Source organism: Leucopleurus acutus, assembly GCF_964270905.1.
Source record: "Leucopleurus acutus genome assembly, chromosome: 1".
Taxonomy (NCBI): domain Eukaryota; kingdom Metazoa; phylum Chordata; class Mammalia; order Artiodactyla; family Delphinidae; genus Leucopleurus; species Leucopleurus acutus.
This window is the reverse complement of record NC_139142.1, coordinates 8573791-8596296: the sequence shown is the minus strand read 5'-3', so window position 1 is coordinate 8596296 and position 22506 is coordinate 8573791. Positions and strand designations below refer to the sequence as shown.

Below are 22506 nucleotides of genomic sequence, written 5' to 3'. Positions count from 1 at the left end.
ACCCTGCTTCTCAGTAGCCGGGCGTTACTTTCTTTTCATACATGGCTATCCACCCCACCCCGTAAAAAGGCCTAGATCTTTCATGTCTGGATACCGTGCCCTCTGGCTTCCATACATCTTGGGGATTCTGGGACTCTCTCAATGTCAGTTATTCTCTTCTGCTGCCTCTGACTGTGCTGATTGAATTTGTGCTTCTCAGATCACGCAGACTGATTTAGGGTTTGGAAAAATAGACAGCAAATTTAGGGCATCCATCCCAGTGCCTTATACCTACTAGGCCTTCAGTACCTGTTTTCCAAAAGACTCGATTGATTTTAGGTAGGTTTTAAGCCCAGACTCTTTCACTTTGCTGACCGTTGGAGCACTGGAATTTTCTGCTAATCGTCGGTTGTGGGAGAAAGGTGGCATCGGTGTGTCAGTAAGAGGACAGGAACTTTGATCCTCAAAGCCCTAGAAACACCAGTTCCAAAGAAAAAATTGCAAAAACATCAGCTTTTCTGTCACCTTCCCCTTTTGCAATTCAAGAGTTTTCTTTTCCATTTTTAAAAGGGCAAAGATAATGCTAGGTAGGGCAAGTAGAAGGACTGTAACGAATGACCCCAAAATGTACTGGTTCAGACACAATAGAAGTTTATTTCTCGTGCATAAATAGCCCGGTGGTGTGGGCGTGTCTGGTGGGTGGACAGCTCTCCTCCATGCAGTGATGCAGGGACCCAGCTTCCCCATCTTGGGTCTCCGCCATCCTCCAGGACCTTGTCGCCATCCAGGCTGGAGGAATGACAAAGAGAGCAGCTCGGCTGCTCGGCCTCCCAAAGCCCTGGCATACGTCACTTTGCTCACATCCCTTTGGCAAGACCTCAGTCACGTGACCACACCTACCTGCAAGGTAGATGGGAAATGAAGCCTGGCTGTGTGCCAGGGAAAAGTGGAACACGGATTTGGTAAGACAGTTAGCAGTCTCCACCAGAGAGGGTGTGGTGAGCCATCCTGGAGAGACCTGCCAGAGCCCCACCCATCTGTCTGGCAAGTGTTATTGCGTGCTCACGGTGTGCCAAGCACTGTGCTAGGTGCTGGCGATCCAGAAAGGAGTAAGACACGTTTCTCATTCTGCAAAGTGTAGCAGAAGAGGCTGAGGGTAGTCAAAGAGCATCGGTGAGATGCAGCGTGCTCTGTGCAATACCAGGGAAAGCAGTTGGCCCAGCTTCTTTGCAAAGGAGGAAGAGTTATTTCTGCTGGCAGATCCTGGTAGCTTCAATAGATGACTGGCTTTCTGATCTCAATCTACTCTCTCATATATTTCTCGACTTAGACTTGAATAATGGGATGTAGGAGCTGGAAGCAACGCTGGAGATTGTCTGGTATCTTGCCCACTCCACCTAATTTAAAGATGGGGACAGTGAGACCTGCAAAGGGGGAGTGGCCTGCCTGAAGTCACTCGGCTGGCCAGTGACAGGCTGGCCAGTGACAGACCCGGTGCACAGTCAACACTCTTCCCACACCCCACACAGGTGTAAACCCTCGGTTTTTTCTCCTTTTCTCTCATTTCCTTTGACTGGTGTCAGATTTCCCATGCACTTGTCTTTGCCGCCCCAGTAGGAGGCCTGCTTGAATTCCCTCCAAGTTTCCAAGTTGCGTGTTTGTCAGGGAACATGCAGATCAGTCCTGGGCTGGTTGCTCCTCCCTGGCCCAGTGTCCTTTGCCCAAAGGTGAGGGCTGCAGAATCTACTCCCAGTCTCCCCCAAACCCCCAGAAAATACCCAGGCTCCTCCCTCTCAGGACAGGAGACCCTCGCATTGGGGATGCCACGTAGGGACCGCATGTACCAGCCTGTGGAACAGCGGCCCCTCGAGGGACTCCTAGGTCCCCCAGGGCTTTCTACCTGCATAGGGAAGAATTCGAAGAGGTTTATGACTCCAGATAAGGTGCAGAATTAGGAAAATGTGGAATAAAATTAACTGCATGTATTTTAGTTCATTTATCCTCATCTTCTGCTATTGAGAACTTTCTCCTTTGAATGTTCTGACTTACAGAAAGGAAACAGTAAAATCACTTAAAGGAAATTCACAACAGTCGTTCAGCTTCAGGGAGGTCCTCAAATCACGCGGGATCCGAGATGGAAGCACTTACTGGGAGATTTTCGCTGTTCCTTGGTGGTTTTCATTTATTCAGCAAATGCATATAAAGCCTTCTGTAAGCATAAAACTGTGCTAATTACAAGGGGTGAGGAAGGTACAGTCTGCCCTCAGCATGAGTCTCAGCCTCTGTGCCCAGTGTGAGTTGAATTTTGTTATTAGGTGAGGACAGCAGGACATGGCTGAGGATAGAGCAAGAGCCGGGGTCCAGAGGTACAGAAGGGCAAGACCTCTTCCAGGGTAGCCAGGCCCCAGCGGGCAGAGCCCAGGGCAGCGGAAGACTTTGCCACTTGGAGGCTTGGGTTTCTTTTCTTCTTTTTTTTCTTTTTTTTTAAATTGGAGTATAGTTGATTTAAAATTTCATGTTAGTTTCTGGTGTACAGCAAAGTGATTCAGTTATACACATATATGTATATTCTTTTCCATTATGGTTTATTACAGGATATTGAATCTAGTTCCCTGTGTCATACAGTAGGACCTTGTTGTTTATCTGTTTTATAGATGGTAGTTTGCATCTGCTCATCCCTAACTCCTGGTTTATCCCTCCCCTCCCCTCCCCTCCCCTCCCCTCCCCTCCCCTCCCCTCCCCCTCCCCTCCTCTCCCCTCCCCTCCCCTCCCCCTCCCGTCCCCCTCCCCCTCCCCTCCCCTCCCCTCCCCTCCCCCTCCCCTCCCCTCCCGTCCCCCTCCCCCTCCTCTCCCCTCCCCTTCCCCCTTCCCCCTTCCCCCTCCCCTCCCCCCTCCCCTCCCCCCTCCCCTCCCCCCTCCCCTCCCCCCTCCCCTCCCCCCTCCTCTCCCCCCTCCCCTCCCCCCTCCTCTCCCCCCTCCTCCCCTCCCCCCTCCTCCCCTCCCCCCTCCTCCCCTCCCCTCCCCCTCCCCCTCCCCCTTTGGTAGCCCTAAGCTTGTTGGATGAAGACACAGTGGCTGCTGCGTGCACGGGGCTGTGCTGGGGAGTGAGCAGGTGGCCCGGACATGGTCAGCGCTTAATCCATGGTAGCTGTTACCATGCATGACAAGGTGGCTAAAGGTCCCAGGCAGTGCTAGTTTCAGAAGGGCGAGTGGTGCTGGATTTCTAAGTACTGTCAGCGTTAACAAATAGCGGCAGCAGAAGGGAAACACATGCCTTTAGAAGGGGCAAACCCGCCTGGCCCCCATCCCCACTTTATGGACAGAAGGGCTCGTGGAGGGAAGTCTGGCCCATTTATGTGCCTTGAGACAGGACTGAGGGCACATGATTTACAAGTACCTTTAATTCCTTATTTTCCTTTTTTTTCTGGCCTTCTTTATCTCTTTTTTTAAGAACGTTTTTTCCCCAGCCTTTTATCTTCAGTGATCCTTTATTGATTCTCTCTTTTATTTTCTAACATAACATTTGAGATGAGTAGGCAGCAATCCAAGGAATAGCTCCAGAAGGCGTGTGCTTAGCAGAGAAATGAGCATGAGCTATTGTCTGGCTGGTGGAAGAACTTTCTGACTGGCGCTGACAAGAGCGATTGCTCATGGGAGGCAGTGATTCCTGCAGCCCTGAGATGCTCCAGCAGAAATCTGGGCAAAAATGTGGGGAAATTATTAGAGAAGAGGGACTGAGTGTTCAGCGAGTGGTCAGATGGGAAGAACCTTAATGTTCCCATTCCCCCACCCCACCCCATGTGAATCAGGGGAAGGGGGCTCTGCTCACGCATTCAGACCTGTTTCCACAAACGTTTTCTGAGCATCTTCTGGGCGCCAAGCTCCATGGAGATGGTAGCGGAGATGTCAAGGGAGCCGGTGTGCTTGGACTGAGTCAGGAAATAGAAATTATGCAAATGAAGAATGTAGGAATTAATCCAATAGTTTGGGGCTCACGACAGTGTAAGGGTTGATGCCTCTGGCTCCCGCAGTCATGGACAAATCACTTACCCCCAGTGAGCCACAACTTCCTCTTCTGGAAAATGGGCACTTATGCATTTAAATCAACTTATTGAGTCTCTTCAGTACACTTGACATTGTTCTTGGCACTGGGGCTCCAGTGGAGGACAAGACTGCCCTCACGTGGCTAATCTTCAAAGTGAGGATGAGGAGAAACGAAAAATACTTTTCTTTCAAGTAGTGATCATTACCTTGAGGAAAATGAAGTAAACATGTGAATGAAGAGTGAAGAGTGAGGACCTTTACAGACAGGGTGGCCAGGAAGACTTCCTGGTGGCACGATATCTGAGCAAAACCTGAATACTATGAGAGCAAGTCAGCTCAAAAGTTTCGGCAAAGTGTGTTCTGATAGAGGGAAACAGCAAGTGCAAAGGCCCTGGGGTGGTATTTGCAAAAATGGTGGCAGGTGCTAGTGTAGTTGGTACAGGAATGACTGAGAGGGAGCGTGGGAGGAATTTGGACAGGTAGGCAGGAGCTGCATTATGTATATTTCGGGGAGGATGACACCTGATAGCAAAATCCATTTTTAAAAAATTCCAATTAGTTTTGGACAAGTACTGGATCAGAATTGTAACCCTGACTTCTCTCTGCATGTCAGTAGCAGTTTCTTCAAAAAACCTGTCATTCAGACGGATGCTATTTCCAGCCAGGACACGAGCACCATTGGAGAGATCCACATGCAGAGATGGGATTTGGGTATCTCGGTAGATGATAAAACCCACCCAGCTGTCTGGTCGTGTCGAAAAAATCACATTATAATGCAAATGCTCCTGAGAAAGTGCAATGTTGATAGGTACAGCCCTCCAAAGAAAAATATTGATGAAATACAGGCTGTTGATCCGCAGCTAGCCGGCACAGCTGTTTGCTCAGCAAACCTGAGCGCTAAGAAATCTCAATTACAGGCGCTGTTCTATGCTGTGCCCTTCAGAAACCGTGGGATCTCCCCAGAGGCCTTTAGAAATGAGGGCACCCAAGTGCCGGGATGGGGAGCCCACTTCTTAAAAGGACTTTCTGGCCACATCCCTTTCATAGTCTAGTGAAACTTCTGAGCTTGGACCCTGGGGCAAAGAATAGAGACTGATGCCTCCATACGGTCTGCAGGGAGGGGTCCACATTCCTCTGCAACCACTTCAGCTTCTTCTGTTTCTCATCTGATCAAGATCTTCAAGTTGGATTTTCTTAAAAGGATTGTCCTTTCCCTGGTGGGATCTTTGCGGGAGAAAAAGGAACATACATTTTCTCAGTAAATACCCTTTATTTGCAACCTTCACCCATAAAGCGTGGCAGTGGGGACAGGGAGAGAGGTGTGCTGGGCACCGAGGATGAGTTCTCATTTAATCCATGTAACACATAGCAGGTACGTGTTATCATTGCATTTTGTACACCAGGAAACTGAGGCTCAGAGATGAAAGGAGGGAGGTGGGGGGGCTTGTGGTCCTTTGCTAGGAAGCGATAGAACAGGGCACTTGGGAGCATGGGCTTGGGGCCAGATGTGTGGGTTAAGTCCGGCTCTCTTACACCTGCCAGCCGTGAGACCTGCCTTGGGACGTCCCTTCCTCTCACTGGCCCGAATTTGCTCACTGATAAAACATGATGACAGCACCTCCTCCTCTTTGGTTGTTGTGAGGGTTAAAATTGTCAGTGGATGTAAAGTGCCCAGAACACTGCCTAGCCCTTAGGAAGGGCTCCGTCACCCCAGGCTCTGCTGACTGCCCTTAGTGTGTCCAAGGTCCCTCAGCTACCAGGAAGTAAGAGATGATCGCTTAGTCAAGCAGGATTGTCCAGGTGAGAGGCAACCAGACTCGATCCCTAGAGACCCTGCTAGGTCTCTGGATCTGTTTGAACTGAGGTGCACGGATTCCAGAATGAACGCCCTCCTCACACACGCAATGACACACACTGGACACAAATCACAGATGCAGTCAGCTTGGTCCATTGTTCTCCTCACACGGTTCTCATCCGAATCCCCAGGGAATTATGATCCCATTTTACGGATGAGAAAATTGATGTCCATGATCTTTGCTCTTCCCCCAGAAGGCTCTGTCTGCCTGTTTATCAGATTCTGCTGGAATCACTTGCTGTTGCTTGAAGAAGAAAAACCTCCTTTTCCTGAAGGATTGCAAACAAGAGCTTCTTTTAGCCAGTGTTACCTATTGCTGAATAACCAGCCTAAACTTCGTGGCTTGAAACAAAAGTTGTTATTATCTCTCGAGGCTCTGTGGGTGGAGTGGGCCTGGCTGGGCTGTTCCCACGTGGGGACTCTTGTGTTGGCATCACTTGGCTTTGAAGGCTCCTCCGCTCAGACATTTGGTACCTGGGCTGGCACAGCTGGGACCGTTAGGCCTCTCTCTCCTCATTCCTCTGCATGGACCAGGCTTGCGCTTCTTCACGGCAGGCAGTCCTAGGGTAGTTGAACTTCTCACAGGGCACCGGGCTTCCCCCAGAGTGGAGTGCTCCAAAGTCCAGGAAGTGGAAGCTGTCCATCTCTTAAGGCCGGACCCAGAGACTGGCACAGGGTCACTGCCACTGTGTGTTGTCACCCCAGGGGAGGGGACAAGGATGCCTGCCTGTCCAGGGGAGAGAGGCTCAGATGGCTTTGTGGTCATCTGTGACTCACCACAGCTGGCGAAGAGGGCTTTGGCAGACGGCGTAGGGTGTGAACGTGTTTGACAGCTCATTTTCATGTAACGTGGGTTCTGTGAGTTCCCTGACAATAGATCTGGGGCCTTGCCTGACACACCTGGAGACAGGCCGCTTGGCCTGGGTGGTTGGCTTAGGCCTGGACCTGCCTCTTTGGGGAGCTGGGAAAAGTCAATCTGGCAGATGCACTGAGGCCTGGTAAGCAGTTGACATTGGGGGTCTGTGGGACACTGGGCGGTGGGGCTCATGCCATAAGATGGGCAGTGCCAAGGGGCACTTGGGCACAGGCAGGACTCAGGAAGGTGGTAGCCTGACCCCCCCGGCCTCAGGAGCAGAGCTCCAGCCACCAGGCAGGTTCTAGAGCAAAACACTCTTTCCCTGGAGGATGGAGACGGACACGAGAGTCAGTGGCCCAGGCCCGGGGTCACCAAGCGGGCTTCTCAGACAGGAACTGGGAGCCTGTGCTCAGGCAGAAGCCTGGCCTTAAGAAGTGCAGCGCAGGGGTGTGCTGACCAGGCCTGGGGTCAGCCCGCAAATGTGGAATCTGAAGTGACCGGGGGAGTTCCCTGGCGGCCCAGTGGTTAGGACTCCAAGCTTTTAGCACTTTCACTGCTGAGGGCCTGGGTTCAATCCCTGGTCAGGGAACTAAGATCCCACAAGCCGTGTGGTCCGGCCAATAAAATAATAATAATAAAAGTAAAAATAAACAGGTAAAATTAATAATTTTTTTAAAAAAATAAAGTGACCAGAACCCAGGGCCCTGAGACTCAGCCCCTGAGAGATGGTAGCCCTGGGTCCTGGTTGCTACTGAGAAGCAGGGCGGGGAGGGTCTGCAGAGGGGTAGGGGAGCCGAGGGGCAGCCCAGCCTGGGAACCCTGCAGGGCCTGAGCCCTTCTCCCCAGGACTCCAGCCCTGGCTGAGGACGTTGGACAGAATGTTTCATAAGTTCCCTTCAATTCTGGAGCTCCTTGTAACCAAGGATGGACCCCTTAGCATCTGTGCCTCTTCCTCCAGCACCGAGTGATTTCCACTTCAGCAGATGGCTCAGTAGTTGTGGCGCACGGGCTTAGTTGCTCTGCAGCATGTGGGATCTTCCCTGACCAGGGCTTGAACCTGTGTCCCCTGCATTGGCAGGCGGACTCTTCACCACTGTGCCACCAGGGAAGCCCAAATATTTGTTTCTTGAAAGTCCAGGTTTGTGTCCATCTCGAGTCAATTATAGATGTGGACTGGAGACGGAGGCTGATGTATTTAAGGTGATATAACTCACCGGGGGACAAGCTGGAACTCACATCCAGCTGCCCTGAGTGCCAGCCTCTCTCCCTACATCCTGCTGCTCTTAGGAATTGGAGGTGGGGTCTACTGTCAAGTAAGGTACACGGCCCAGCGGAAGTAGCAGGCAGGCGGGTGTGATGTTTCTGGTGGAGCTGTGTCTCATTTCCACTGATGGGTTTAAGCAGTCTCACCCCAGAGCTACCTGATGACGTGTTCCTCAGGGAAGTCTAGGCTGATATAATTAATTTTCCCCACAACTAAAAATGTATTCTCCTCTGAGCAAGAGAAATACTGATTAATTTACCCCTAAGTGTTTGTTAGTACAGGGAGCTGTTTTTCCTCTTTATATCAGTATTTAAACTTTTCATACCCCACACAGCCTCCCTTTCATCGGACTTCAAGGTGGAAAAGAAAATAAGCACATCGACTGAGGGCCCCCATATCTTATCAACTGGGCCCACTTCTCCTTGGTCACTTGGACAGGCTGAGCCCAGGGAGATTTGCCCAGGCTCTTCCCCAGGTAGGAGCAGGTAGGAAGCTGGTCCCGGTCTGTCCAGTGCTCACTCTGAGTGCAAATGGTGTCGCCATTTGTAGATGGTGGACAAGAGAAGGAAGATTCCAGGAGCTGCTGGAGCAGGGGTGATCTCTCTGACCTGGCCTCAGGGCTGATGACCCCTCGCTCTCCGCACCATGCATCCCCCCACGCAAACATTAACCAGCCCCTGCCTGGAGAGTTGGGAAAGATGGCTTGCTCTTTTAACACAGGTTCTCCTCATGGCCTGTCTTTTTATAGTGAGGTCCAACTGGGTGTGCTGGGCTGGGCTGTCCCTGTCACCCATTCAGCTGTCTCTCCTGACTTTTCCTCCCCTAACCTGGAAGCTGGACCTCACCAGGCTACCTTGAGGTCCATCTTTTCATTCACTCACTTGCCGTCTCAATACACTGAGCGCCATTGGTATTCCAGGGCAGGCGCAAGGGCTGGGGGACCCGGAGATGAATCAGACCCAGGCTCATCCCCTGCCTAAGGAGCTCACAGATGAGTGGGGAAGGACCCAGAAAAAGGGATGGTTACAGAATAGGGTTGGAGATTCTCAGACACAGTCTACAGTGGGCCTCCCGACGTCAGGAAGGGGTCCTTGGAGATGCAGCCAAGTGAGCTGAGCCTGGAAGGATGAGTGGCGGTTGTCCAAGCCAGGAAGAGAGAGAGAGCGCGGATGCACTGCGGTTAAGGACACGGCAGGAGTTGGGGGGTGGGGACTGCCAGACCAGAGTGAGGGGCATGGGAGGGAGGCAGCAGGTGAGAAGGATGTCGGCGACTGGGCTTAATCCTGACTCAGTTTTTGATGAGTTCTTTGTTTTATTCACTGCAATATCCCTCGTACCTAGGGCAGTGCCTGGTAGGTTGTAGGTGTTCAGTAACTATTTTTAGTCTCAATTCCTTATCTCTTAAAGGGGACTAGCACTTATTTTTGTCTGTGCTGCTGCTGCTGTATCCCAATACTCTAGAATAGGGCCTGGCATATAGTAGGTGCTCAATAAAAATTTGTCGAGTGGCTGACAGGCTGGATGACAATAGAGAGCTTGGCCCATACCTTGTACTTACTAATTAGCAGGTGTGATTGGTATCACCATGGGTAGGTGGAGAAGTAGTTACTGGTCACATCATGACAGGCCTCATGTGCAAAGCTAGATCCAGCAATATCTTGACAGTAAGGGACAACACTCTGCTTGTTAATAATAATAATGTAATAGGGAAGAATCTCTGTATTTTATTACAAGTTAATCACTAAAGAGATGTTGCCTATAAGCTTAAATTATACACAATGGCCCATTTCTGGGAACCCTGCCTCCCAGATAATGACCGTTAAGCTAAAATACCTTTGTTTAGCTCACAGGAAACCTCCTGACTAGGCTCACCTGTGAATGACTGCAGGAAGGACTACATTAACACATCTCCTTGGAAGGCTGACCGGAACCAGGAAATTTTTGCCTTTACTCCTTCCCCTTTTAGTATAAAAGAAGCCTAAATTCTAACTCAGGCAAGATGGCTCTTTGGGACAGGAGTCCGCCGGCTTTCTCAATAAAGTCGCTATTCCTTGCCCCAACAAATGGTCTCTCATTTATTAGCCTGTCATGTGGTGAGCAGTACAAGCTTGAACTCGGTAATAATAATAATAATAATTGCAAATCTTTGCTGAGCAGGTTAAATGCTTTACAAATGTTCTCTCTTCAATGGTTCTTCAGAACTCATGGGGTTACATTCACCAGGGATGTCCAGGCTGCCATCTCCCTTGAGTAGCATCTAATGAAACCCAGACAGACCATTCTGTGGCCACCTAGGCTGGGCATGGGCACATAGGGAAGAGTTTGTCCTTTGGAGAACTCTTGCCCAGATTCTGCAGAGGACCCTGCCTGGGTGTAAGTTGTCTGTCATTCGGAGAGTGGCTCCCAGCTGATTTCCTGAGGCCTCAGAAGGCAAGGATCGAGGCTTCACTGTGGAATGTGGGCAGAGCTGGCGTCTACCTGGTCCAAACATTTCATCTTGGAGAGCAAGTTACCAACTTTTACTTACTGTGGTCTGCTTTTAGGAGCTAAATGGGTTTTTTAATTAATTATGGAGTATCTCCTATATAAATAGCGTGTATGTATAATTGAGATAATAAACATGAAGTGAACATCCAAGTACCTGTTGCATGGTGTACTGAATAAATTCCAAAACTCTCTGAGTGGTTTACAAGAGCCCCTGTCTGGCCTCTTCTCCCCACCGCGGCGTCAGCTCTCACCACACTCACCATGATGCTTCATCGCCCAGACTCTGTGTGTAGCCTTCCGCACATTCACGTTATTTTTTGCACCTGTCAGTCTCCTAACACCTAGTTTTCTCCTACTACGGGCCGAGTTAGTCCTGCTAGCCTTTTCGGTCTCAGCTTAGCTCCTTCCCATCTTCCCTCCCAAGTAAATCAGGACTCCCCCGTTCTGTGGCCCCCGCTCTGCCCCCTGCCATGCCCTGGGCTCACATCACAATAGTGACGCTGTGTTTTCCCCTCCTTGGGTCATGAGGTGCTTGAGGGCCAAAGGCTTTGTCTTTCACTGGGGCATGCCCGTTGCTCTATGTGGATGCCCAGGGCATACTCATGGGAAGTCTGGCTTTCAGGTTCCCCAGGGGATGCTGTGCTTAAAGTGACTACTGAGGTCTCTTCTCCAGGGAAAATTCTTTGCTTCCTTAATGCTCAAGCACCATCCGGTGGATTTGTCACCCAGCGTTTCTGAATTTCCAGGCAGAGGCTCATCCTTGTTAAACAGAATTGGAATGAAATGTCCTCACCCCACAATATCTAAATGTCCTAGAGATGCAGAAATTTGGAACTACAGTTGAGCCAGAGCCACTCCTGAGAAGGCAGTCAGCGAGTCATGGAAAGTGGATGAAATCGTCTCTCCACTCCTGTCTTCAATGTGTGGTACCTTTCAGCATGTCAGGGAGCACAGATTTAGTCCCAAGACTGGCATTATTTTGAAAAATGAGTTTCTACTAGAATTAAAGGGTACTGAAGCCAATTCCATTCAGCCTAAATATCTCTGTTGTAATAGAAATGGTGTCAGAACCTTTATCATTTGTCTTCTCACACACACCCACGCCCATTTCCCAGCTGGAATTCCAGCTCCTTCCCTCCTTCCTTGCCTCCAGCAGAGAGATGCTGTCACAGAAGTGGCTGCTTGCCCACCAGCATCAAACGCTTTGTCCTTGTCACCTGGGTGGTAAGGTTCTCTAAGGGTTGTAGAAAGACAGAAGCGCTTGGAGTCTTCATGGTTTTATTTACGTATGTATGTGTTTTGAATATAAAAGGGAATATAAAAGTAAAATAATGTAATCAATTACATTACAGAAAATTTCCAAATATTCTTTCTCATGCATTTTTTTCTGTACTAGTGAGGTTTGAAAACTATTATTTATAATCCTAAGTAGACCTGAATTGTAATATCCTGTGATTTCCTAGCCTGGGCATCTGCCTTTAGGCCACTTGGTCTTTTCATCATCGTTTTTAACTGCTGTGCAATGTTTCCGTGGGTCATAATCCTGTGGGTTTTTTCATTTCTTATTGACTATTGATCACCAAGTGGCAGTTGAAGGAAGGTCTGTGACTTTTTTTTTTTTTTTTTTTTGGCGGTACGCGGGCCTCTCACCGTTGTGGCCTCTCCTGTTGCAGAGCACAGGCTCCGAACGCACAGGCTCAGCCGCCACGGCTCACGGGCCCAGCCGCTCCGCGGCATGTGGGATCTTCCCGGACCAGGGCACGAACCCGCGTCCCCTGCATCGGCAGGCGGACTCCCAACCACTGCACCACCAGGGAAGCCAAGGTCTGTGACTCTTAATAAAAGGCTCTGAGAAATTGGTGTAGAGAAGGAGACCCTACAAGTGAGTCGAGGGGACAGAGGGTGCCGGGACCCAGCGTGGGTCCCTAGGACTGCATCTCTCAGCCATGTTCTCCTCTGGCAAGGTCACTGGTCTGGTAGACCTAGAAGTCCTAGCTGGACTTCATGGCATCTTATAGAAAAGATGGAGAAATATGGGCAGGAGGAGAAGGCAAACAGCTGGTGAGGCTATGAATCACTTAGCACTAACCTGGAAACCTGGTCGAAAACTGGGAAGTGAGTCATCTAGGCAATAGCACGGAGGGTGTGCACATCCAGTTTTTGGATGGTCTGAAGCTGGTGGAGAATGACTGGTTGGGGAGAAGAGGTCATCTAGGAGCCAAGGTGCTGAAATGTAATGCAGTCCAAACACTCAGTCCTGTCTTGGGTTCAAAACACTCACTTCCCTCCAACCGGAAGTGAGGTCCACGTGGCTTTGCAGCATCTCGAATCCATAGCTCGGTGCGGTGGCCCCAAAGCCGGTGTGGTTCTGGGCAGCATTAATGGGTGTGCTGCCTCAGAAAGAGGAAGGAGATAGCTCTGGCCCATGTGGGCTGGGAAAACCTTTCCTGGAGTAATGCTTTTCTTGTAAACGCTGTGATTTTAGGATGTGCCTTTCCAAGAGCAGGATCATGATTAGGAGGGACTGTGTAAAGAAGTGGGGGACGGGGGGGTGCTCAGCTGGAGAAAAGGGGGCTCGTTGGGGCATGAGCACGAGCCTCTATCACCATCATCATCATCATTGACCATAGTAGTTCCCAGTCCTTGAGCTAGGCAGTTCACGACCGTTCTATTTAATCCTGCAACCTAAGTATTACCTCCCCTTTACAGATAAGGAAACTGAGTCAGAGAGGTGAAGCAGCTTGCCCAAGTCACCCAGCTGGTAAACCACGGAGCCGAGCTTGGATGTCAGATGTATTTGAGGCCAGAGTTATCATTTCTTCCCACTGCATATCAGTTTTTCAAGACCTGAGGTGTTGCCTTGAAAAAGATGACAAGGACTTATTTTTGCTGTTTCCTAGTGATGGAAGTAGTTTCACGGGGTGGGAGCTACAGCGAGAATATTTTATTCTAAAGCAAAGAAGAACTTTCCTGACTGAGCTGTCAGCAGGTAGAATAAGCTGTCCTGACAGGTGGTAAATTCCAGAGTGACAAGAGGGATTCAAGTCGAGGCCCCATGAACACTTAGTGGAGTTCTTCTATGGGAAATTCAAAGGTCAAATGAGGAAGCAAACAAAATAAACTTGAATGTCACTTCTGTACGAGTGAAGGGTCTTTGTTTGTAAATAGCAGGTGTTGGTAAGAAACGGGTTCTGCCTTAAGCAAAAACACACTGTTTTTGCAAGGATTTGAGGTAATTCATGGGATGGAAGGAAATGGTGAACCCAGCTTTAAAAAATGAACTTATCTGCAAAACAGAAATAGAGTTACAGATGGAGAAAATAAACTTATGGATACTGGGGGGAAAAGGAGGGGAGGGATAAATTGGGAGATTGGGATTGACATATACAGTAAGTCCCCTTCATACGAACCTTCAAGTTGCGAACTTTCAAAGATGCGAATGTGCGTCCATGTGTCCAATACGTTAGTTAGTTCGTGTGTCTGGCGTACATTGCCACGTGCGTGCATCCTCTACACGTGGTTGTGCTTTTGTGTACTTTACTGTACAGTGCTATAGAGAGTACAGTAGTACAGTATCTTTATTTCAAGCCCAGGATGTCTGGAAGCAAGTATAAAAGCAGTGGTGATGTAGCTGATACTACTGTACTTTTCAAGGTACTGTACTGTAAGAATGTTTTCTTTTTTGTGTGTTTGTTATGTATTATTTGTGTGAAAAGTATTATAAACCTATTACAGTACAGTACTGTATAGCCGATTGTGTTAGTTGGGTACCTAGGCTAACTTTGTTGGACTTACGAACAAATTGGACTTAACAAACGCGCTCTCGGAAAGAAACCCGTTCGTATGTAGGAGACTTACTATACACACTACTATATGTAAAATAACTAATAAGGACCTTCTGTATAGCACAGGGAACTCTACTCAGTACTCTGTAATGCCCTATATGGGAATAGAATCTTAAAAAGAGTGGATATATGTATATGTATATGTATAACTGATTCACTTTGCTGTACAGCAGAAACTAACACAGCACTGTAAATCAACTCTACTCCAGTAAAAATTAAAAAAAAAAAAAAAAAAAAAAGGCCAGAAGTCAGACTGGCTCCAGGCCCCCAGGAGGCAGCAGCTACTAGAATCTCATTCGGTGCCGTGGCCGCGATGATCAGCATCTAGGGTTGTCCCACCTTCTATCATCCCACCAAAGATTGAGTTCCAGAAAGAGCCTCACATGGGCTTAGCCTGGTTCCAGGCCCATCTCCTTGGTACCTTGATTGACAGCGTTCACTGAAAGGTTAACTTTCCAGAGGGAAAGTGACACACTGATGCTGAAGGAAGGGCACGGGCGCTGGGCATGTGCACTGCACAGCGACCTGGGTCCCTGGCAGCCCTGAGCCGCTGTGTCTCCAGGAACCGCACTGAGGCCTGACTTCTGTTCAGGGCTCTCCCTGCTGGCCCTGCAGCCTCTACACCCAGGCCATACCCAGCACCCTAGACTCATGGGACTGACTGTCCAAGACATACTAAATAGGCCAACTACTAAAAGCTCTCCAGTGTGTTTATCAGAAGCAGCCCAGCGGAGGACCAGTTTGCTGAGAGCCATGTCCAAAACCGAGCTGTCCATCGCTCCCTAGGGATGCTCTGTCTTTGCAGAGAGAGTGGCCCCCTTCCTGGCTACAGAGTAGCCAGGGTTCCTCCTGGCACTTAGCATGACACTCAATACCCCTAGTCTTTAGAACCCTGTGGATCTGTTTTTTAAAGTCATCTTAATATTATAAATTTTTTTAATTATAAGCGTTGTTTTATTATTGAGTATTCAGTTGAAATAATTATTTATTCATAAATTGATGTATTAATTATTGGATAGATAACAAAAGCCTATTTAGAAAATATAAGGTATAAAGAACTATCACCCATGTACCCACCACCCCACTTCAGAAATATTACCAGTACTTCAAGCGTTCCTGGAGCACCCCGTCCTGATCCCATCCACTTCCCCTCTGCACTTAGTAGTAATTGCTCCCCTGGCTTTTGGGTTTATTATTCTCTTGCTTTTCTTTGTAATTTTATCACACTTATACCTCTAAATGACACATTGTTAGGTTTTCCCCATTTCTGAACTTCATACAGATGGAAACATCCCTTATGTAGTCTTTGGCGACACGTGTTTTTCATGCAACACTGTATTCGTGATTCATTCTTGCAGGCTGCAGCATTTCATTCCTTTTCGCGCCGTGTAGAATTCCGGTGTATGGATATATGACAGGCCACCATGGATGGACATTTTTGTGGTTTCCAGCATGTCGCTAACACTGACATTGCTGTCGGTCAACATGCTTGGCTGCATACCCTGGGACAGCGGTGCAGGTGTATCCAGGTGTGTGCCCGCAGTTGGGATGGCGGTCACCAGGGTCTGAGTATGTTCATCTTTATAAGATGGTAGCATCCTGTTTTCCAGAGTGACAGAGACCAAGTTGTACTCCTGCAGCTGGCGTGTAAGAGTCCTTTTTGCTTTACAGCCTCGTGAGTATTGAGTGGTGATCTTGAAGTTTTTAGCTCTTGTCGATCTGTTGGCTGTTGGATGGTAACTCATCGTGTTTTAGTTTGCGTTTCTCTGCTTACTGAAGTTTAACTTCTTTGTGGTTATTTATTCTTTTGAGAAGTGCCTGGACATGGTTTTTGCCCAGTTTTCTACTGGAAGTGTATCATTTTCTTGCTGACTTGACACTAACAAGATATGTATGATATATATAGTGTATATAGCATACATATGATAGACACACAGTACATACACACACACACACACACACACACACACACACACACACGTATATTCCAGATTGTCGCTTAACTCTATTTTTATGACATTTTTTGATAAACAGAGGTATTAAATTTAATGTCCCTGAATTCATTAATATTTTCCTTTATCGTTTGAGATTTTGTCTTTTTTTCCCTCTTTTATTACCATCATTTATTTAACCAATCCTTGTTGTGCATTATGACTGTTTCTTTTTCTTTCAGTTTATTGTACAAATCCGTATGGCAAATATGCATGTGCATAGATCGTTTTTTTTTTTTAACATCTCTATTGGAGTATAATTGCTTTACAATGGTGTGTTCGTTTCTGCTTTACGACAAAGTGGATCAGCTATACATATACCCTGCTGGAATAATTGAGTATATGGAAAAATAAATAAAATCAAACCAGTATTTCACCAATTCCAGTTGGATTATAGACAGCCGTGAAAAGGAAAACTTAAGAACTTTTGTAAGACAACTCTTACAGGCTCCGCATGGGGAGCTTTTATGTCTTGTTAAGGTATCCTTCTCTACACCAAGGTCATAAAGATGCTCATTATATTGTCTTATAAAAGTTCTTAAGTTTTCCTTTTCACGGTTGTGTATAATCCAACTGGAACTGGTGAAATACTGGTTTGATTTTATTTATTTTTCCTATACTCAATTATTCCAGCACTGTGTATCCAAAGGCCCATTTTCCCCCAGTGATGAGCAGTGTCCACGTATGTGTAGCCCCGTTTCCGTTCTTTTGGCTTATTTGTCTAAAGCTTAACTACTAAAGCTGTATAGTAATTTGTGATGTCTTATAAGGCAAGTGCCCCTACCTTACTCTTTTTTAGTAAATAAGTTGGCTGTCATCATCTCTTTGCACTTTGATATACACTTTAGAATCAGCCTGCCAAGGGGCACCAAAGACCCTGTAGAAATTTTGACTGCAGTAAATCTATAGGAATCACCTTGGGAAGAACTCGTGTTTTCTGGATATTGAATCTCACACTCCTTGAAGATGTACATCTACCTTTTCATGTAGATGTACCTTTATGTCTGTCTGTAAACTACTCTTAATTTTCTTTATAAAGATTTTACACATTTCCACATTGTTGTTAGATTTATTCCTAGATAATTTATATTTCAGCTATTATTGCAGATGCTGTCTTTTTAAAATAAACATCTTTATTGAGATATAATCCACAAACCACAAAATTCACCTTTTCAAACTGTACAAATTCAGTGGTTTTAGTATATTCACAGAGTTGGGCAACCATCACCAAAATCTTAAGTTTAGAACATTTTTATCACCCCCAAAAGAAACACCTTTCCCGTTAGCAGTTAATTCCCACTACCCCCTCCCTGCATATCCTGGCAGGAAGGAATGAGTGAGGGAATGGATGAATTTATACCTGTGTAGCAGGCCTCATGTCAGATATTGCCTGGCCCCAGTCTTTGCTTTCTGTTTTATTTTGGTTTTATTTTCCCCTCCCATCTCTATTACTGGTCTGGTTTCCAAGCTAATCTCCAGCCTCTTTCATTCTCCTCCACTCGCTGGCTAGATAACATTTCCCAAAGAAAGCAGTGTTCCAACCACTTCTTTGCTAGGAAGCCCCCTGTAGCTCCCTTGGGAATCTATCTGCACTCCCAACACGGTTTCTCGGGGGAAATTCAGGGTGATAACTCGAGCACCTTGGAAGCAAACTCTGGGGATGCAACTCTTTTGTGAGTCGGAGAGGACCTCTTCTGGGCTCTTGGTTTGCTGCAGAGACCTCAGGAAGTAAACACAGTCGACCTCATTATTCTCTTCCACTTCCTCCTAAGTCAGAGCTATTTCGGGTTAACTCAGGGAAGAGGCTAAATTCAGCCTTGAAACCAAAGCAGCCTCCGCGACCGGCACTTTGTTTTGCTTGAGTGACTGCAATGACGGGTCTTTGGTTTTAAGGGCAGCACTCATTGTGTGTCTCTTGAGACCGACCTTGGTGATCTTTTCCCTGCCCTGCAAAGATGGGGTCGGGGGGGGGGATGCCAGATCCCTCTTCAGTACCCCCTCATTCATTCAGCATGCTTCACCCAAATGCCTGGTCCCTGCCAAGCCCTGTGCTTACAGGTGGAGATCCAAAAGCTTGCTCTCTCAGGGCCTGCAGTCTAGCTAAGGAAACTACAAGAAACAAGAGACCCATGAGACAGATAACTGGCGCTTGGGTAGATGTCTGCCCAGGGCAGAGAGGGGAGTGGATGTACCTATGCCTTCTTGTGACTCCATGCAAAGGCTAGGCCATGGAGTCACCAAAATAAAAGAAGGGGCCAATCTAGCTCTCACTCACAAACAAGCAGGCAGATACAAGCACTTTCACATGCATACCCTATATCCCAGCAGTTCTTCTCTTGGATGTATGCAGCCAATAGGAAATTGCACACACATAAATTTTACATCGAAAGAAAGCATTGCAAACAAATATTGAACTCTAGTTAATCCATGCATGCTGCAGTATCTAAGGGGAAGTGTAATTATATTTGAAGTCTACCTTGAAATATACCCCCCAAAAGATGGACGGATAGATGCATGGATAGGTATCTGATTAAGCAAGTATAGTAACATGCTAGTGGTGAAATTTAGTTGCTGAGTGTATGGGTGCTCACTATAAATTCTTTTTAGACTTTGCTGTATGTTGAAAATTTTCATCTAAAACCTTGGGGAAAATGCATACATGTGTTTGCCAACAGAAATGTACAAGAATGTTCATAGCAGCATAATGGCTTCAAACTGAAAGCAACGCAATGCCCATCAGCAGTAAAATAAATGCAGAAACATGTGAGCCTGTTTATATAATGGGATACTGTTCACACTGAGAATGAGCCACAGCTACACACAACATGGGTGAATCTCACCAACATAACCTTGGGGGGAAAGAGAGTCAAAAGAGGATGTGCTGCGTGGTTCTATTTCTATAAAATTCATAAACAGGCAAAACCTGCCTAGGATGTTAGAACTCAGGATGATGGCTTTGAGAAGAAGGAAGAAAGAGATTGTGAGTGGAATAGGGGGCCATAGGGCCTCCTGGGGTACTGGAAGGTTCTGTTTCTTGATATTGGTGACAGCTAACAGACATGAACACTTATCAGGCTGTACATTTAAAGTCTGTGCACTTTTCTTTACATGTATTATACATCATTAAAAACTGTACTAGGGAGAAAAAGAAAGAAAGCCAAACAGTTCCAGTTAGAAGGTTTGCCTAGCCAAAGCTTTTTTTTTTTTTTTTTAAAGCAATTTTAATCAGAAATTACATCCTACATACAGGAGTTATTCCAAGAAGTTTCATTTCATTGTCTAGGACAGAGTGGACAGCTCTGAAAAAATGAAGTCTGGCTGCAATCACTTCAGGGGGGTAGGAACCCCCTCTGAGCCTACCAAGTAAACCAAAGTTGTGAAACTTCCCATTAAGACATTCATTTGTTCATACATTCCTGTTGCATTAATTCCCCTAGTCTTCACTGACTGTCTGTCTCTCTCCTCCACACAGACATCTATCCATATACGCTGTGTTCCGAATCCAAACTTGATCCACAAGGCATGACCTGGCCCTTTCAGGGGTTCTCGTACCCAGAGGAAGAGACATGCAGACATTTCACCTTGCAACCACACTCCTCACCTTCCCGGACTCCTTTTTCATGATTCTTCTCACATATTTGTCCTGAGATACCCTCTGACTCCTGAATTGATTAGTCAGCGTTCTCCAGAGAAACAGAACCAATAAGAGATAGATAGATAGATAGATACACAGATAGCAGAAAGATGATAGATATATAGATAGATAATAGGGAGGTAGGTAGATAGATAACAGATAGAAGGATGATAGATGGATATATAGATAGTTGATAGATAATAGATGATTGATAGATAGATAGATAGGGGTTTATTATAAGAAATTGGCTTATGTCATTATGGAGACCAGCAAGTCTCAGGATCTGCAGGGTGAGTCAGCAACCAGGAGACTCAGGAGAGCTGATGGTTTCATTTCAGTCTGAAGGCCTGCAGGCTCAAGACCTGGGAAGAACCTAGGTTTCAGTTTGGATTCGAAAGCAGGAAAAACCTGATGTCCCACGTCAAAGGCAGTCAGGCAGGAGGAGTTCCCTCTTACTCAGCACTTTTCTGCTATTCAGACCTTCAACTGATGAGATGAGGCCCACCCACACTGGGGAGGGCAATCTGCTTTACTCAGTCTACCAATTCAAATGTTCATCTCATCCAGAAACACCCTCACAGACACACCCAGAATCATGTTTGTCAAATGTCTTGGCACCCCAGTCAGGTTAACATATAAAATTAACTGTCACAACTCTAGAGCATGAATAGCCTTCCAGCTCTAAAGACACAGCTCTCTATTGGAAGAGATGCAGCCAGGGGCCCTGGCCAGGTCCGTGTCACATCCCATCAGACAAGCTGTCGATACCCCACATACATTGTTCATTTCTTACATATTGTTTGGATTAGTAATCAGTGGAAAAGAAGGCTTCAGCTGCCCACTAGGCCCCCTGGATGGCCACATTTATCATTTTAAAGAATAAAAAGAAAAGATTTTAGTTATTGCAAAATATATCATACATTCCGGAGAATCTCTGAAACAGTTGAAAGGATAAGGATAAAAATGAACCCCATGTGCCCCCCCATCCAGCCTAAAAAATGGAAAATGACCTGTATATTGAAGGCCTTTGGCTCCTCCCAATGGCTTTCCACTCTGTCCTCACCTATACGAAGCCACTCTACTGAATTTTGTGTTAATCATTCTCTTGCTTTTTAAAAAACATCAAAGTATATGTCTCTAAATATATAGGTTTGGTTTGGCCTGTTTTGAGCCTTTATGAATTGACATATGCTGTGTATATTCTGTGCAATATGCTTTTTCACACTACCTGAAGTGTTGGGGCCTCATCCACGCCGTCACGTGTAGCCTCAGTGCATATGATATTCTTTTTGGTGGACATGTCCATTGTATGGGCCACGTGTTGGTCTCTTCAACTCTTGGTGCCTGTTTGGGTAACTTCCAGTCCTCTTCTGTCACGGATGAAGCTCACAGAAGTGTTCCTGTCCCCGTCTCAAGGTGCACAGGTGCAGGGATTTCTCTAGGGTGGACATGTAGGAGATCAGGTGCTCAGCCCAGTTGTAGAATATATGTCTCTTCGCTTCTCTAGGTAATGCCAAGGAACTTTCCAGAATGATTATACCAATTTATGCTCCTGCTGGAGGTGATGCAGGTTCCTTATGATGTTCTCCCCACCTCCTTTCCATCCAGTCTGGTCTCAGTTAACCACCTTCCCTAGGTGCAGTCACCCCTGCTCACAGGGCAGCCGGCACTTAGAACACAGTGTGGCTGTGATGCCCTCCTACACACTTCGTGCATTTGCCGGACAGCGCTTCTCTAGGGTGGGATCCAATATGTGAACGTGTGTCAAATTGCCGTCGCTGTGGGAGAGCCCACATGTTTCAGTCAGACTACTGTGCAGCTGTCTGCTTCAAGGAAAAGGGCTAAATCAAAACCTCAGTGGAGTAGGTGGCGCCCAGGCTGGACTCCAGGGCTGATCTCTTTATGCCAGTGTCAGGACATTCATCCTTGAAATGGATCAGTCGTGCTCTGCCATTTCTCCACGGCCAAGAGCAATGGGTCCCAAGATTGGTTCCATGGAAGATTTTTCACCCTCACCTGAGATCTAGTCCCCAGACAGGAAATCACTGCCCTGCCCAATCTGCCTGGCTATGGAGAGGATGCTTATAAACCATCATCTTTTGTGCTTTCTCTTTCCAATTACAGGTTAGCCTGGGGAGGAAGATAAAGACGTTTGCAACCAAGATGGTAATCACGAGTGGAAATGATGAAGACAGAGGAGGCCAAGAAAAAGAGAGCAAAGAAGAGAGTGTCTTGGCGATGCTGGGAATTCTCGGGACCATTCTGAACCTCGTCGTCATCATATTTGTGTACATATACACCACTCTGTGAATGGCCCAGAGGGTGCGCAGGCCTTGGGATGGCCAAAAGAGTCCTGTGTGTCGGCAGATCAGTGACAGGACACTGCGCAAACAAGCGGCTCTGACCTACACACACCGTTCAATCAAATGTACCTTCGAACTTGATAAAGGGTCACCAGAATAAACAGATCCTGCTGCGAGGATCAGACACGGAAGCACAATGAATCCAGCAAAACTCATTCACACAGCAGGGAACTCAGCGCCGTTGGCAG

General features: G+C 47.1%; 1 protein-coding gene across 1 annotated transcript; it reads left to right on the top strand.

Moving 5' to 3' along the window:
- Positions 1–22085: 22085 nt before the first annotated feature.
- TUNAR (transmembrane neural differentiation associated intracellular calcium regulator) lies at positions 22086–22265 on the top strand (the record flags this gene model as incomplete). Its single annotated transcript, XM_082835925.1, has 1 exon — positions 22086–22265. The coding sequence occupies exon 1, from the start codon at positions 22119–22121 to the stop codon at positions 22263–22265; it is 147 nt and encodes a 48-aa protein (XP_082692051.1). The 5' UTR covers positions 22086–22118.
- Positions 22266–22506: the final 241 nt, after the last annotated feature.